At 30.1% G+C, this 17,798-nt stretch overlaps 1 protein-coding gene across 36 annotated transcripts in view; it reads right to left on the bottom strand.

Moving 5' to 3' along the window:
* The window catches only part of LOC105209134 (calcium-activated potassium channel slowpoke), a 123,395-nt gene that overhangs the window by 37,242 nt on the left and 68,355 nt on the right, over positions 1-17,798 (bottom strand). For 17 of the 36 annotated variants that reach the window (XM_054225672.1, XM_054225658.1, XM_029038362.2 and 14 more), the window contains exons 8-12: positions 16,902-17,012; positions 10,938-11,043; positions 6,206-6,358; positions 5,951-6,106; positions 1,633-1,745 (exon numbers count right to left, since the gene is read on the bottom strand). In XM_054225672.1, the coding sequence (XP_054081647.1) occupies positions 1,633-1,745; positions 5,951-6,106; positions 6,206-6,358; positions 10,938-11,043; positions 16,902-17,012 (639 nt within the window). Of the gene's footprint in view, positions 1-1,632; positions 1,746-5,449; positions 5,563-5,950; positions 6,107-6,205; positions 6,359-10,937; positions 11,044-15,263; positions 15,370-16,901; positions 17,013-17,798 lie in introns of all 36 variants that reach the window. The other 19 variants (XM_054225661.1, XM_054225686.1, XM_029038388.2 and 16 more) reach the window with 3 other exon arrangements.

Genomic DNA, 17,798 nt, shown 5'->3' with positions numbered 1-17,798 from the left:
ATAAATTGTCCAAAATATTGAAGATATGTGACTGTACAGCTAGCGTTAGTTTTAGGTGTCTGATTAGCTGCCTGGGGGTTGTATGGTACAAAGGTAATTGTAGTAGTTGTAGCTGGTTCTACTAATGCAGTGTATTAGATGTTATTTTTTTTCATTTAAGGTATTGTTTGTATTTTCGAGATTTAGATATTAAATGCGTACGAAAATTGTCCCGAAGCAGGTGCCCCATAATAATAAAAATTGTTTTGGGTGACCAATAAAATAAGTTGATTGAGATAATTGTCACTCTTAAAATGACACATGAAATTTTTGGATATACGATTATGAAATTTTGTGCGAAGCAGTTGCCGCCCACCACCGCGAGCAGTCCACCGTTTCATAAAATAGTTAAAACGAGTTCAAAATTACATGAGTTGAGTATTAAATTGCTTCCGAATTCACAATATTCTAAAGATCTTATTCTTCTTAAACCTCAAGAGTGTCTTGCTGAAAGGAAATTTTGCTGCATTGAAGTGATGCTCACCAAGACTGACTCCCAGTTTGAAGCCAAAAGAAAGTTACATTGAAAATATGATAAGTTGAAAGATCGTTATAATATGCGTATTGCACTCAATGGATACGTCTATTTGTTGGTACGACTAATTTTTTTCGAAATTGTGAATAATGAGTTGATTTTGACATCTTCTTCTACATGTACCTCTTCTATTCCAATTCTATTTAAGTTATTTCGAAACCTTTTGCATTCCTTCGCATTAATTTTGAGTTAATCGAAATTCAGAATATACTTTATGATGTGATCTTATAAATATATTACAGTCGATATTATGTTATGGTTCATATATCATATCTAAATCTCGAAAATATCCAGTATTTTAGTGCAGATACTCTTAGTTTTTGTTGTTGTTATTGTATGTTATTACAGTATTTATACATTGGGAGGCAGGCAGGTAGACAGGCAAGTGGTTGGAATTATGTGCGTATGGATTTTAACAGTTTGATATCGAGTCAAATTTTTGTTTTTGTTAAAATTTTATATAAATTTCATTACAGGGCAAAAACAGTATGCAAGACCGTAAACATTCCAAATAAATTCAAAAAATTTTGGAAGTTATGCTGAGACGCACTAACGAAGTAGAGGTATAGTAGAGAAGATTGTGATTTTTTTTTTAAATTATAATTTTAGAATTATTTTCAAATTAAATTTATTTTTATTTATATTTATTTTTTATGATTTTTATGTAAAAAAATTTAGGGAAAAAAATATTAAATAATAAAAATATAAAAAATAAAAATAAGATTTTTAACAATGAATGTAACAAAATCCATAATTCATAATATAAAACTATTGTTATAAAAGTCCCTTATACTTTTTCGTAATAATACCTCACACTAATACACCTCTCTAGCTTCCCTTCACTGGTGCGTCTCATTTGTGTTTTTTAGTGATTATATTGTTTTTAGTTTATGTTCATTTGCATTACTTCTAATAAATGCTAAGTAAAATGCAGTTACTTTTTAAAAAATATATCATTATTTATAAGTACGAAATTTCTGTTTAGTTTATTTAATGTAAAGTAAGTGAAAAAAAAATTATAGAACAAGAGTAGATAATTCGCTTGTTTCGGGTCTTACTCGCTGGCTTGTGGGAATGTCATGCCGGTAAATGAAGGTGAGAGGGTTTCGGTGTACATCTCACACCCGGTACCTTGAAGATAATCGTTTTGCCAGGCCTGTGTATCTGGTGACTGAAAGTTAAAAATGATTCGGATGTGGTACGGATTTTAGTAAAACCAAAACCAACATTTCATATAACATTATAGCAAATTCTTATATACAATCGAAACTACCATACAGGGGGGCTGGAGCGACTAGATAGATAGTTGGAGATGCAGCTGTGAATTGCTGCAGTGCAACGTGGAATGCAGCAGACACTACGCATTGTTCGTGTACTTTACAGCAGAGGCCAGGCATTGTACAACATACGCTCGCTGCTTAAAGGGAGCTTTTAGAGCATTCTTTTTTTAGCTACAAGAGAGGAATGCAAGTCCTAACTGTTCTAGTGAATCAAATTTATGCATTTAGTCTACTATGCGTTGTCGTTGGAGTCGAAAAAGTGCCGCATGAAAACAACTCTGGTCTACTGTCATGCTTCTAATTTCGGGTCAAAGTTCAACGGGCGACTTTAGTAGTTGTAGTAATAGCAGAGGTGATCAGTAGTTTAATGCCAGGTTTCACACTCTCATTCAGCTGACATTCTTTACACTCTCCTTCTAAGCAGCATTGACTGAAGAATTTGCACGCGAGCAGACTATTTATTTATAAAGGTAGGCATATATGGCGCACTTTGCTTTATGTACAAACTGAAATCTTCTTTCTTTATGCAGTACAAAAGAAAACGTAAATAAATGAACAACCGAAAGCAACTTAAAGTAACCTAAAAGCGCAATTATTGCAAAAGTTTGGCATATTTGCAATGAAAATAATAGAAAATGGCTCGTAATATGGCTAGTGTATAAGTATGCTCGTATATTGAGTATTTATGTAGATATTGTATAGGAAAATATATATTTCTTAAAAGTTCATTGCAAATGATTGTTTTGTGTTTTACACTATGCGCCAAAGTAATAGCACCAACTGTTTATTTTTCTTTTTCATTAAATCAATGAAATAAAGCCATTACGTTCCTTGCCAATCCTAGGGTAGATTGAACTGAGTGCAGTAATTAATTTTTATAGTTTAATGCATTACTCGAATGATACTGTTTGGATATTTGGAACACAATAGAGATGAGCGATATTGCTTTTTCTGAATCACTGTAATTTTATGTGGCTATTGCGATGGCAACAAAAAAAACGAATTTATGAGAATTTGTACTTCACATTTTTTTGAACTCCTATAGGTACTAGGTACTGTGATTAAACAAAAGCACTGAGTTTCTCTATAGCTATTGTGATAGAACTCAAATTTTTTAACTGCCATTGCGATTGTAATTGTCTGCTATTTACAAAAAATTTGAAAATTGATTTTTCAGTGTAAAAATCACCGAGAGTGAAATGTCGCTCATCACTAGAACACAATAAATCGTTTGGTCAAAAGCTAACAGTTAATAATATTTTATTAACCGGTGTTGCCACCTGTTGAACATTTTTAATTCAAAACGAAGAAGTAATAAAAATGTTGCTATCATATATCCAATACATAAGTTTTGCAAGAAAACATTCGTAGTGTTGCCACTTGTTTAATTTTTATTGATCAAATATTATATCTAGTAAAATAATGATAGTTTTATTAATCAACGGACTGTGTAGCGACACATTATTAATTAAGTGGTTTAATTAAATTCAACCCTCTGCAACTGACTGGGCAATCTCAAAAAATGTTATTAATAAAATTTGTAGTGTTGTAGGTTTGTTGACTTTTAGTTGTCCGAATAAGTTGAATAAACACTGGTGCTTTTACTGATTGCAAATATTTTAAAATTTGTGATATTACCAATATGGGAAGCTTAAATGGAAAACGTTTTTATGTGCTCTTTTTGTAAATAATAAGTAAGTGTGTGTTTGTATTTGATAAATGAAGACTGTGAACGAATTTGCTCAATCTAATTGGTCTCAAATTTTAATTTTTATTGAATGTATATGGAGAGCTTTCACTTGTTGGGAACTTTTATTTTGGCTGCTTCGCTTAATTGATTCATAATTTGTAAATGAGATCCACAATTGAGAATAATACTATTTGCTTCGAAAAGAATGGACTAATATTCTTCAAGTGATCTTTATATCGCTATCATTACCCCGCCAGTAGAATTGTAGAACTGATTACAATTTATCTGTGGAGTCTCATTATTAAATATTTTGAATGACTTATTTTTTAATAAATAATAACTTTTTGTATGTTCCATTACTGAAGTAATCATCAATTTAGCGAAGATTAGGTTGCGACTGTAACACCATTTTACACTAACAAACTCACAAACACCGAGTTTATCATACAATGTTTTTCTTTAACTCGCCTTAAAAATCACTTTCTTATTGCTTATTATAAATATAATATTATTTTTAGAATTGATGGCCGTTGCTCACAAACACTAAAACGTAAACTCGATTTTGTGGCGGAACCGCTCTCAAGATTATGTAAATCATGATCTCAAGATAGCGAAAATAATAACAAAATTTACTAAAATAATTCGACGCGCTGAAGTCAACCTAAACAATCCGAACACTATTTTTTTGCTGTAGAAAATACTGTTGAACTTCCCTAACTCGAATCACCCCAATCCACAAAAAAACTTCGAGTTATGGAAGGTAATTTGTTTGAAATTTGACTTATATTTCTCGAGTTCGATTTATGGAGAACTTCAAGTTATAGAAGTTCGAGTTATGGAAGTTCAACTATATATACAGTTATAAACCTGGATTGTATCTGAATATACAATCTTAAAGAGTGAAGTTCATTTTTTGAATTTCCGAAAAATTTGTACTTAAGTCAAGTGTTGGTGCACTTTTGGTAAACTTTTCTCAAATAAACTCATACTTCCAATTGATAAGAGACGAATTCGAATAAACAAAAAAAAAAAATTAATAATTTTAATAATTCAATTTTATAATTTCTTTTTTAATATATTTTTTTATGTTTTATTAATACAAAACAAGTAAAGAAAACTGCACAACATCGAAGGCATTTGTAAAAAGACACTTAAAATTCATTGGAAATACACCACGATAATATGAAAACGAAAACTGAACGCAAATACACCAGTATACTTTTTTATTGAGAAGAAGTGTGAAGATTCGCCAAGTAAAGAGAATGGTTAGAAAGTAAAATACGTAAGAGGCAGAGTGTTGTTTACGTTTTACCAGTGAAATTTCGTTCAATTTACTTTACTTGTATTAATTACTCACAACTAATTAATTGACACATTGAAGTAAAGAAATACATAAAAAATACCGTCAAACAAGAATTAGAATGACGTTTGAAAACACATTTAGAACGAAAATTCGACAAACTGGATATTTATTGTTTTCAGTGTAGAGTAGCTCTGTAAATGTACGTGTTGTATGCGTGTGTATGTGTGTTTATGCGAATTTGAGTGGGTGAGTGGGTGAGTGAGTGAGTGAGTTGTGCTGTCAAATCAATATTCGTATGTATTTTAGTGTAGTATGTACTTTTAATGTGAAGAAATACGATTTCTATGATAATTATATATTTGAAAAAAATTAGAAAAATAAGAGAGCCAATCAGATATGCTTATGAAAGTGTGTCAACCAATAAACAAAACAACAATTTAATGAAATGAATAAATTAGGCTTAAATGTACATTTACGATTACTTGTAGTATATACTGTATACGAATATATCATACGATAGAGGTACGCATACGCATATGTGAAATTGTATGAAGGTAAGTTATTTGATAGAGACACGCCAATGCTCGCGTTCAAAAACTTACTCAGTGGCCTGAGCAAATGGTATTCCAATGAATGTGGGACTCAATGTTTCAGTGTACATTTCCATGCCCGTGCCGCGCAGATAGTCATTGGTCCACGACTGCATGTCTGGTGACTGCAGGTACATACAGGTTTTTGGTTGTTTTTGTGGTATGAATTAAAAATATTTTTTTCAATTATTCAAGTTTAATATGTAAAATCAAGAGTTTATCTTAAAAAAATTTAACTTCTTCTTCTTCTTTAAAGAGCTGTTCAGCACGAGCTCACTTCTTACATACAAACTGAGCAATAAATGTAGCCAATTTGTATAAGCTAGTTTACTTGGGGTATGATTTTTGCGCCTAATTCTATTATTCTTTAGAAAATAGCAGTATATTTCAGCTGTACCTATCCCTTCTCTTTGGCCGTTGTTGTTGGTTCTCGTCGTTATATTTTTAAATAATTATTTTTCAAGAAATCTCTGCAAACATTTTTTAATTTTTGTTTTTGTTCGCAATACTTACAGTCTTAAACGAACGCATCGCGAATAAATTCGCCATCATTGTTGAGAAGCCCGGCGCCAGACAACTCTGTGCAATGAAGCCAAGTTTAAGTTCGGCCAGACAGATGACGTCATCACCTTGTTTCCAATCCCACGAGGGTATGTTAAGTAAATAAGCCTAAAATAGAGATGTTGAAATAGCAATCAATTAATCAACTCGACTCTTCATATTTTAATGGTCCCATTCTATATTTTATTAATTTTTATTGTGTATTACCTTATTATGATATTGCATAAGTTGTATAATCACTCGTATGTCTTCGCTGTAGTTTTTAATCGAGATGACTCGCATAATATTGGCAGCATCTTCAGCATCGGGATCTTGGCAATATTTATTGGCCAGTACCAAGCAGGCATCAGCTTCGTGTACCTACGCCACAATGAAATCACACGTTCAGCAAGCGACACGAAGAGAATAAAATAACAGTTAATATAAATAAAATACACGAATATTTTTTATTACAATAAAAATGTATGGTTAATTAGTGGTGGTGGTGGTGGTGGTGAGTATGAGCTTTGATAAAGCGTGTGATAAATGAGGTGAACACAGAAAGCGAATTTTATGCGCGCAATTGAGATATTTTTAAATTGTGTTTTAGAGCATTTCTACACATATTTATTGATTATTTTATTTTTTTTCGGAAGGTTGCCGAAAGGAGCGCGGGATGAGGTATGCTTTTAATATGCAATGAGGTAGCGAAATTATGGTTTTATGGTTTATTGTTTAATAACATATAATATTAAAATAATTTTAGGTGATTTAAAAATCAATTCGAATAAAAATTTTTGTAACAATAATAGAAAAATAAAATAAATTGTATTAAATAACTGAAATATTGCATTAAAGAGGCGTGCTTCTATTTCTAGTGTAACATTCATGCATTAAAATATATATTTTTATTACAATATGTGAATATTTAAAATACTTTCATTAATATTTACACTAACTACAATAACACATGCTTCATGCAAAGTGACTAATAGTTGTCAAATAAATTGAATATAAATATTTATGTGTATTGAGATATTAATATATACATTGAAATAAGTATTTAGAAGCATTTTTTCTACATTAGAAATAACTATATTTACAACTGAGTATTGTTAAATTTATTAAAATTTGCTGTTGGATAAATGAGCTAAATAATTTGTTTGCCCCAAAATTCATTAATTTAATTTTTAATAAAAATATAGTATATTTCATATCAAAAATCTACCAGTTGACAATGTGATAGAATAAAATTATTTCTATTAACTCGAGAACTAATTTTGTTTACATTTGAAGCATTTTAAATTACTTAATTCGTTGAAAACTAAATTATCCACATGACGAATTATTTTTACTGGTTTCGACTGCTAAAATAAACTTTATACAAAAGTTTGATAAATAATTTCCATAAAAAAAATGAAAATAAGAGATTACTTATAATTTACACATTATTTAAACACTGCTGCAGCTATTAAAGCCACGCAAAAAAAAAAACAAAAAAAACTTGGCTTCAGGAACTTAAATATAAATGTTACTCATACGCCATGTAGTACCAGATTTCCATATCTTTGGAAATACCACAGTCAAATAACTATATGTGCATTTCTGCGTTTATATTTCTTATTCACTGTGGATTTTTGGATTTCGGTAAATGTGGAATAAAAGGTTGATATGTTACCGTTACTATGCAACGAAAATTGTTTCATACTTTTCTCGTTGGTTGTACAGTTACATTAACAATGTGCTTGCGAATTGGGTATTGCATAGTAAATAATTATATGTGCAAAATCAGTTTAGCGGATCTTTCTTACTGATAGTGTCGCAGCCAAAATTTTTGCCAAAATTTGTTTTTAAAATCATCTTAGTTATTAAAAATTTGATTGCATTTATTTAACTTTAAGCCAAAATGCCTCGTGGTACTAGTTTATCAGCCGAGGAACAAGTAATAATCATAGGAATGCATGAAAGCGGTACCAAAAAGGCTCTAGACCAAAGCGACATCGGACAACATTGATGAGTATTGTATAGGCTTTACTGGTAAAAATAGTAAAATGCACATATAAATATTTACTATTAGCCTAAACTTCAATTCTGTTTTATAGTTTAAAACATATTTTGCAATTTGTTAATTTTTTGGTTTTTATATAATATACATTAATAATAACAAACCTGCATACTCAGAGATATTTTGCAATTTTGTAATCTTTAATTTTTTTTGCAAAAGGTTCATACACATATGATTATTTGACTGATGTAGCTAAAATCTTTTTATATATTTACATAAGTAAATTTAAAATAAACATAAATCTACTTAAAGTGCTTTAAGGCTTACCACACCGAAATATAAAAATGATAAAATATACTAGGGACTACATACACTTATACATTAAACAATATAACTATTGAAAGATACATTTATTTATTTACACAATATATTAAACATACATATTAGACACATAAATTTGTATTTACAAATGCATACATATACATATATATACACAATTAATGGATATAATACTGTTTAATATTTAATGTGTTTTCGTAACTTCCATACGATTCGGTAAACCAAGTTTCCTCCTTAAGTCTTTTATTTTTTATACAATTATTACTTCCGTGCATCGCTAAGGCGATCATAAAATACATATATTAATGGCGAGAATGTGAGAAAAAATTTGCATCATAAAGTCAGGGTTGCTTGCAAACATTGCAACTTATTTACTTGTCTTTTATATGAAAACAAATCTTTACGAGGGTTTATTATTCATTACCTTATGGGAATACAATAATCCAAAATTAAACGAAATTCAATGAAATGGCCTATAACGCCAATTTTACTATATACAGTAAGCCCCACTTAAGAGCCACTGCTAAAGCGAGAAACACTGTACTAGAAATGTAACCAAATGTTATACTTGAAATGCGCTAAGGTTATTTTGTTTTACAAAGGATTCTTATGTATATAATTTTTAAATAATATACAAAAAAATTGAAAATAATATTATGTAAGCTTTTCTGCTGCTACCACAATATATGAATTCGCTTTGAATTCTATTTTGAAAAAACTGTTCAACTGGACTACTTCCACAAAAGTAATATTTTTTATTTAAAATTATCACGTACTTGAATCTAATCTACGTAATAATTAAGAAAAAAAGCAAAAACCAAAAAAAAAAAAAACAAACAAAAAAAAAATAAAAATTTGAAAAATACAAAAAAATTAAAAAAAAATATTAAAAAATAAAAAAAAACAAAAAGGGATTAAATGTCTGCTACGTCCACGTCGTTAATCCTGGGTTATGCTAAATTCTGATAATAATAGTGCATAAATCAATGATTTTTCATCATGTTCTGAGTTGGTTTTTTATTTGTAGCTCATACAAATATTGCTGTCCCAAAATTCCCTTTGGGGATAAAAAGGTGATGAAATAAGGAACATTTTAAGATATTTTCGAAAAAAATCGAAGGGGGCATAAGTTGTTAAAAATTCCAAAAAAAAAACCTAAAACCATATGTTTTATTTTAGGTTTTACATGTACTATAAGATATATAATTGCCAAAGAAAATAAAGAACTTTTTTTTCAAGTGGCTTTTTTTCCAGAGAATGCCCCATGTATATTGTACATAAATAACAATTATAATTACACTAACATATTGTTTACAGTTATAAATGAGTACATACAGTGTTTAAAACTAGTTTATAATATTATTTATGAAATAATTTATTTAAAATGTTTATTCACATAGACAATACACAAAAAAATAATAATGATATTTTGATAAAACACGTTTTCAGGGTATTTTTTATTACTAAAATCTTTTTTTTTGTAAATGATGGGTACATACATAAATATACGCCCCAAAGAGTATAAGAAGAGGTGGATGAAATGAAAAAAAAATACACTTATTGCATTGTTGTGTGTTCATTATTAAATTTTTTGGAGTAAATTGAAAACCAAGTAATTTTATATTTTTTCATCATCCTCTTTATGAGATTCAGTTAAAATCTCGTTAGTGAGATTAGTGTTAAGTTTCGTCATAAATGATTATAAGACTGCCTAATGGCATATAAATTTATAGATTGGTCGCAAAAGTCCAATCCATTAATATATAATAGTAGATTTTGGAAGAAAACAACATTTTTTTCTGATATACTTGAACAAAAGTTTTGTTCAAACCGACATATGATACAATAAGTCACTTATGAAAAATTGGGGTTAGATGAAACGCTATTGCAACTAGCATGGGCTTCTATAAAACTATATGAATTTATTGACGAACAATCTATGGCGAGTATACGATTTAAATTACGACCCAAAGAAAGTATTGAAGTATCACTTACTACATAATAAATGATGACGTTGAATTTCTTATTTATAATAACGATGTATTTATCACACAAACAAATACAATACAACAAATACACCAACCAAAAAAATATACAGTGAAAAAAAAACATAAAATAATCGACGAGTACACTTTACTTAGACGAATATATATTGTACGTTATGCGCTAGCATTTTTTGATTATTTTACCAATCATTGTCAAATTCACACCAATATTAAGTTGTTTAGACACATATACATATGTATGTCTGTAACGGTGTTATGTATCATAATTCATGACATTACGAGTCTTACGTGTGAGTTTAGTGTGTGAGAACGTATGTGACAGCTGTGTGTGTGTGAACAGTTATGGACAGTTAGTTCAATTAACCAATTATACACGACACAAATTGTGAGCATATTCATATTTATTTGTTAATGAAATACGAAACGAAAAAAAAAATAAACCAAAAATCATTAAGCAATAAACAGTTGAAAATTAAAGAGTTAGTTGATAAAACTGTTATAAATTAGTTGAACAAAAGTTAGTGATGAAACAAATTGAGAGTTAATTTGAACCAACTCAACGATGACACAATAAACAGATGTACAGTTAGATGAACAATCGCATGTTTACCTTAACCCGTTGCAGATCAATTGGATTCATAATGGTCCCTTGAAAGAATTCCACTGTGGTAAAGTGACGTTTGAATAAACCCTCTAGTTCCAAGTCGGGTGGTTTACTTTTGAATTGAGTTGTTTAATTTCATTTTGATTTTTAAATTTTAGAATTTTCGAATTTTTTGTTTAATTTTAATTTTCGTCACAACATTAAGCATTGTAAGAAATAAAATAAACATATAGTTGTTCGATTTAGTTTTCAAACAAGGACAAAATTATTGAAGTGGAAGCGTTGTTTTTGGTTTTTGAGAATTGTTGTTTTATTTTGTAGTGAAGTTTATTCATTTAATTTTTTATATTATTTTGAGTTGTTGTTGGTATTTCAGTTTATTGAAATTGTTGTAGACAAGTTTTTTTTTTTCAGTATTTAATTATTATATTATAATTTAAATATGGAATGGAAGAAAGTAAAATATGCAAAACATTAATTTCTTATTAAATGGTGTATTTTTAAAAGAATAGTAAAATTGGTGGAATAAAAATGAGGAATGTTCGCACCTCATCAGCTCTGAGTTTAAAAAATGCTTATGTATTATTGTATTTGACACTTTTTAATATTCTTAAATTTTGTAATCTTAGAATATATAGAAGTTATATTTGTATATATTTTTATGATAATCATATACGGTATATTGAAAATCAAGCGATTTCAACGGTATAGTGTGTTCAAAAAATAAATATTATAGTAAATTTTATACTCTTGCAACAAAAATTGCTAAGAGAGTCTGTCCGTCTGTGCAAGCTGTAACTTGAGTAAAAATTTAGATATCTTAATGAAACTTTGAACACGTGTTCCTTGGCACCATAAGAAGGTTAAGTTCGAAAATGGGCGGAATCCGACCACTTCCACATAGGATCGCATTAGGGAGGGGCACATTTGAATGTAATTTTTTTGGAAAAGTGGGCGTGACCCCGCCCTCAAATAGGTTTTTTGTATATATCTTCCAAACCCATAAAGCTATATAAACCAAACTTTCTGCAGTCGTTTCTTTTAGCCGTTTCCTTATAAAGTTCAAAAATGAAAGAAATCGGATAATAACCACGTCCATCTCCCATACAAAGGTTAGGTTGAAAATGACTAAAAATGCGTTAACTCACTAATGAGAAACGTCAAAAACACCAAGTTTTACATAAGAAATGGCAGAAGGATCAATTTTGAATCCTTCTGATTCGTTCACTTTATAATGTATTCATAAGGAACCGATGAAGATAACGGAATAAAACTTTCCACAACTACTGTATTTGAGCTGTGACATCACTTGTGGAAAAATTGTCTAAATCGAACCATGACTTTTCAAGGCCCTTGATATCAAACATGAATAACTCGGTGCCTAAGGGTAATTTTTCACCGAAAATATAGGTAGATCTCTAAATAAATTGCGGGAGTATATAATGTTCGGTTGCACCCGAACTTAGCCTTTCCTTACTTGTTTGAAAAAAAATTTATTCATTCGTCTATATTAATGTGAAACACTTCTCAAACTCGATTTTTGGTACATCTTTTAACTCTTTCAGTGATTTATCATATGCTTGTAAAACGACGGCGCTTTAAGGTTCTCTGTATTCAATATACGGTCACACAAAAAAATTTGGTTCTGAGGTTTTTTAGGTCTTATCAGTGACAGCGTTTTTACAAATTCCTCTGATTCGCTTGAAACTCGTTACTCGGGGGTTTTCGAGGTCACGGATTACGAATCCGTTGTCGATTTTTCAAAATTCAAAATCACGAATCCAATTTTGGGGATGATTTTTTGAAAATTTAATCCGAATCGTTTGAAACTCATTGCTCGTCGCTGATTGCGAATTTGACGTTACTTTTCAAAAATTCAAAATGGCTGACCAAAATGAATTTATTTTTAAAGTGTGCCCGCCATATTAGCCTGCCATTTTGAATTGAAAATGTACTCGTAGAAGATGGAAATAATTTGTTTAACAACAGGGGACTTTAATCATTAAAGGGAAGTGTTTCAGTAAACAGTATAGTATTTTACTATAATAGTCCTTAAAGAAAATTTGATTATGTAGTTAAATATTAATTTCATATAGAAACGTGGAATTGCTTTGATTTTCAAAATATGTATTTATAAAAAATATATTAATTACTCTTTAAGTATATATTAATAGATATGCATATATAATGTTTATATATATTTGTAATATATTTTCTTATACATTTAACTAATATCTAAAATTAATAACTTCGAACAATTTCTAGTAACAATATATTGAATAAGTTTTGAACGATATATTTGAAAATCAGTTGAACTCGGTATCTAAATATACTAAAGCTATAGAAAAACACATTCGCTGGAACTTATATAAATAACGGTTTTAATATCAATTTCAGCCTAATTAAAATACAATAGAATTTTATATTGTATATTGGATATACGAAAATATATATAATATTTGCTAAAAATCATAACAAATATTAGTTATTAGTATGAGTTAGTTAAAAAATGGGCATCTATAGAAGCTTTGTATTTTTTGTTGGTATAAAGAAACTGTAACATTCGAAAAAATTCATCTTAAAAGCTACTATATGTATGTAGGTATATGTATAATTACTAAACGCTCTAGTAACGGCATAAGAAATCGTTGGCAAAGACTTACTACTTGAAACTCTCAAACAAGACAATATTGATAAAGGAAAAAAACGTCATTCCAAATTGAAGCAGTGATGAGGAAAAAATCTAAAAAATCTAAGTGTGTGTGATGCAGCCTTTCAAAGTACAAAAGTACATAATAAAGGGTAATCAAAGTACAAAATAGAAGTGAATAAGAAAAGAATAGATATTTATTTATAAAAAATACAAAATAAATTGGGATGTAAATGAATGGCAAGGCTCAACTACGAGCAAAGTCAAAGCAAAATTGCAATTACAAAAGAAAAATGGACGTCATCCGTAGATAATCAATCAAAATCAGTGGCCGGCACAAAGCAAACAAACAAAAAGACGATGAAGGAACCAAACAAAGAAAGGGAGCAAAATAACGAAAAATATAAAAAAGATCTGGTGAAAATTGGTAAACACAGCCAGTGGCTAAACCTTGGATGAATGAAAAATAAGATAATCATCAAAACAACATAATAAAAACAAGAAAAAAGTAATAAACAAAAATGGTTGGTGGGTGGAATGGCGATGGTGGTGGTTTGTACAAAAAGAGCAGAGCAGTGGAAACGTCTTTTCGACTTAAGAAAAATTCTTGGAACGGGACAAAGTTTAGAAAGATTATACGAAAGGGAAGAATATAGTAGATAAACATATGTATGCAATTGAAAATTTATTGCATTATCATATGCAATATTACAACAATTCTCACCATTGTTGCACAACTGGTAACAATTTGCTTTCTTATAGGCATTGGTTATGATAGCGACTGACGATGATATGAAATTGGCAAAGAGAATGAGAGCTCACTATGGTTGTGGATTGGTGATGGTGTTGGTGTCAATTGTACTAAGGTGGTATTTACTAATACTAAGTGATAGTTAGGCACTTTAGTGCAGGCGACGAAAGGACACGCGGAAAATATGCAGGTCTAACCACATATAATTGTAAAAAATTGGTATAGAAAAGCACAGTATATATAGTAGTCAGCGGTTTCCACAATGTCAAATTTAATAGCAATTAATTTTAAATGAAATAGAATAGCGATTTATGACAACATTTGCCTAGTTTAGCCTAGTCAAAGTGACAATCTGAGGAATCTTTAAAAATAAAATAATATCGTTTCGACAATTCCATAATTATTCTTGTCAGTTCAACGTCAATAAATTTGACACTTTTTACAAACTCTAGAAAAACAAGAAAATTATGTTCTCGCTTTCATTTTTAAGCAAACAAATATTGCTAAGATAAGATTTTACAAATTGAACTCTTAAAAGAATCCGCCACCAATTGACTACTGTATATAGTGTGCTATGACCATGAAATATGGATTTATAGGGCGTCATCTGTCAAGTGAACACTCATACAACCATCCATACCATTCGAATCGATTCGATTCTTCCACACAACCATACACACAAGCAGCGAATCAGAAGCAAAGATTTCTTCAATAACTGCCAGTTGTAGTTATTGCGCGTTGCATTTCAGATATTGTTTTCTAATAAAGTGGATGTAACGGGATTCGGCAGCAGGTGTACAGACTCAATTGTGTTCGGGGATACATTGTATTTCAATACACAATTTGAAATTGCAGTTTGCATAGCTTGCTCTTTTGTTTTTGTTTTTGGGTCTCTTTGTATTTTGTTTGCGGTAGTTGTGTATATGTGTACCTTGACTCGCTCCAAATCGACGGCATTCATCATGGTGCCCTGAAAAAACGCCACCGTCGTATAGTGACGCTTCAGCAGACCTTCTAGCTCCAGATCAGGCTCCTTGCTATACACAGAGTTGATTGTGAATGTTTACAATATTTATTAATTGTACGGTTAGATTTTGGTAGGAATGTGTTGCTAATTTTTGTTTTTGCTATTGGTCAGTTTATTAGTTATTTCATAGTATATTTTTTTTTGGTTTTAATATTATTATTGCAAAAAGGTTTTTAGTAAAGTTTAAAGCATTAATTGTATTAAAATAAAAATACTTATAAAATATACAGTTAGAAATAATTATTGTAATATTATTTATATTAAGAGAATAACTATACTTATGTTACTCCATAAAAATTGTATTTTTGCATAATTTAATTAGAATAGAGTAGAGAAAACTATTGCAAGCAGTATGGGTTAACAGACTTATAACAACTTGAAGTAGGTATATTAAAAAAAACATTTTTTATAAAAACTTTAAATCTACGTCCACATATTTTTCAACTTTTTTTTCCAGTATATACCATCATCAACTGAGATATCGCTATGTTTTGAAACAGTGAGACTGTTTTAAGATCTAATGTAGAACTCATATCGAATAGCTCTGTTAGTTATTACGGCAGAAACCCTATTTCTCTGTAATTATTAACCTAACGAAGGAGAGTAGGTATGACAGTAGAATGGCAGATAGTGATTGGTAGAAAATAGCGAAGGAAGTGGACTTTGTTTTCGTCAAGGTAAAAGCTAATGCTCAACCCCACCGGATTAGTCAAAAACGTCTTTGACTAATAAGAGACAAAAACTTATTTTTTAATAATCCACACCAAGCGAATATGTGTTTTTGTCTCGTTCGGTGTGGATTGTCACATATGAAGCTGTTGTCGTATCAGACAAGAAAAGGCTTCTTGACTTCTTTACCCACAAAATAGTTATCATGAAAGTACGGACAAGTCTAGTAGTACCTTTGAATCTGAATTTATTATCAAGTAGAAAACTAGTTAATTTCGTGAGAGAGAGCGATGAATGTACGGTTTTTATATCTAAAGATGGATGGAAGTATTTTCTCCCAAAGCAAAAAATAGCTTCAAAATTGAGCGTGCATCAGAGATTAGACTAGACTGCTCTTTAGTTTGAGCTCTGAATAGTTCGTTCGATTCGCTCGCTAACCTCTGGCAAACCAATAATTGTGAGATTAAACTATAGAGAATGGATGGAGAAAATTATTACCACAACTGCCTGTATTATACCCTAAAATTCGCTAAGATGCTTGCAATAGTTCATATAGAAATTTTTATATAAGTTTACTATCTAATTAATGTAGATACATATATACATAAATATATGGAACATCAAATATAAAAACCTAAATGATTGTATAATAAATAGCTCAAATTTATTACCTAAGCTCTTCATAAATAAATCATTTTCGAATGAATTGCCATTTGTCTTGTTTTCTCTACCATTCATTGGTATAAATACTTAAGAAACATGTATTTTAAACTTACAGAAATACAACAATAAATACATATGTACATACAGTCGTAGGAATAGACACTTAGAGTGCAACGATAGCAGTGAAAAGAATTCAAAGTTCAAACTTACCGATGTAAAAATACCACCTCCACATCCACATCTTCGCGATCTTCGTGCAGGAAATCCTTTAAGAAATGCGACACCGACTCGTACGTTATATGTCCGCAAACGACAATATGTCTGTACATTATTAATGGGCGTGTCAATGGCACCCAACACACAAACACAGGCACAGACACACAGCACGTCGTAATAAATTGCAATGATACAGCACCAAGCATCGAAGCGGCAAGCGACAGCAGTGGGTAGAATTCGATCACCAAGGAAGCGTTGATGACGCAGCATTGCAGTGTAGAGTGGTTGTACGCAAGTCGAAGTTATGCCGTTACGTATATAAGTGTTTGTATGTGTGAGCGTGTGGAACAAATGATTTTGCATAGGAAATGCAATTTTGTTCGTTATTTGCGCGAACAGAATGGAAGAAGAAAATTCGATTAGAAAATTTGGTATTGACAATGGTTCGGGAGTAAAAATAGTACGTATCATATATTTATGTAGAACAGAAAGAAGTACATAAATATAGTTCATAAATATTGTATATATATACTTGTACATACATTAATCTGAGTAAAATTAATAAGTGTATTGTTTGGTTGTAAGATATATAAGTAAGTAAGTGTATACTGTTATATTATAAATACTTAGAGATTTGAGGTGTAAATAATGCATTATTTTGTATATATAGATATGCATGTATTTACATTGACATATAGATAGTGGTATATGTGTAAGGCGTCAAAGGGCGAATACATTGTATTTGTATGAGTCTAAGTTATTTTATGTACATATGTATGCGTGTATGCTTGTGTGTGTAGTTACTATTAATTGCATATATGTATTTATTGTTTTTAGTGTTTTTGTTTTACTATAAAATACTTTTATATAATATATACAAATGCGTGTTAT

Source organism: Zeugodacus cucurbitae, chromosome 2 (genome assembly GCF_028554725.1).
Source record: "Zeugodacus cucurbitae isolate PBARC_wt_2022May chromosome 2, idZeuCucr1.2, whole genome shotgun sequence".
Lineage (NCBI taxonomy): Eukaryota > Metazoa > Arthropoda > Insecta > Diptera > Tephritidae > Zeugodacus > Zeugodacus cucurbitae.
This window is presented reverse-complemented; position numbering and strand designations above follow the sequence as displayed.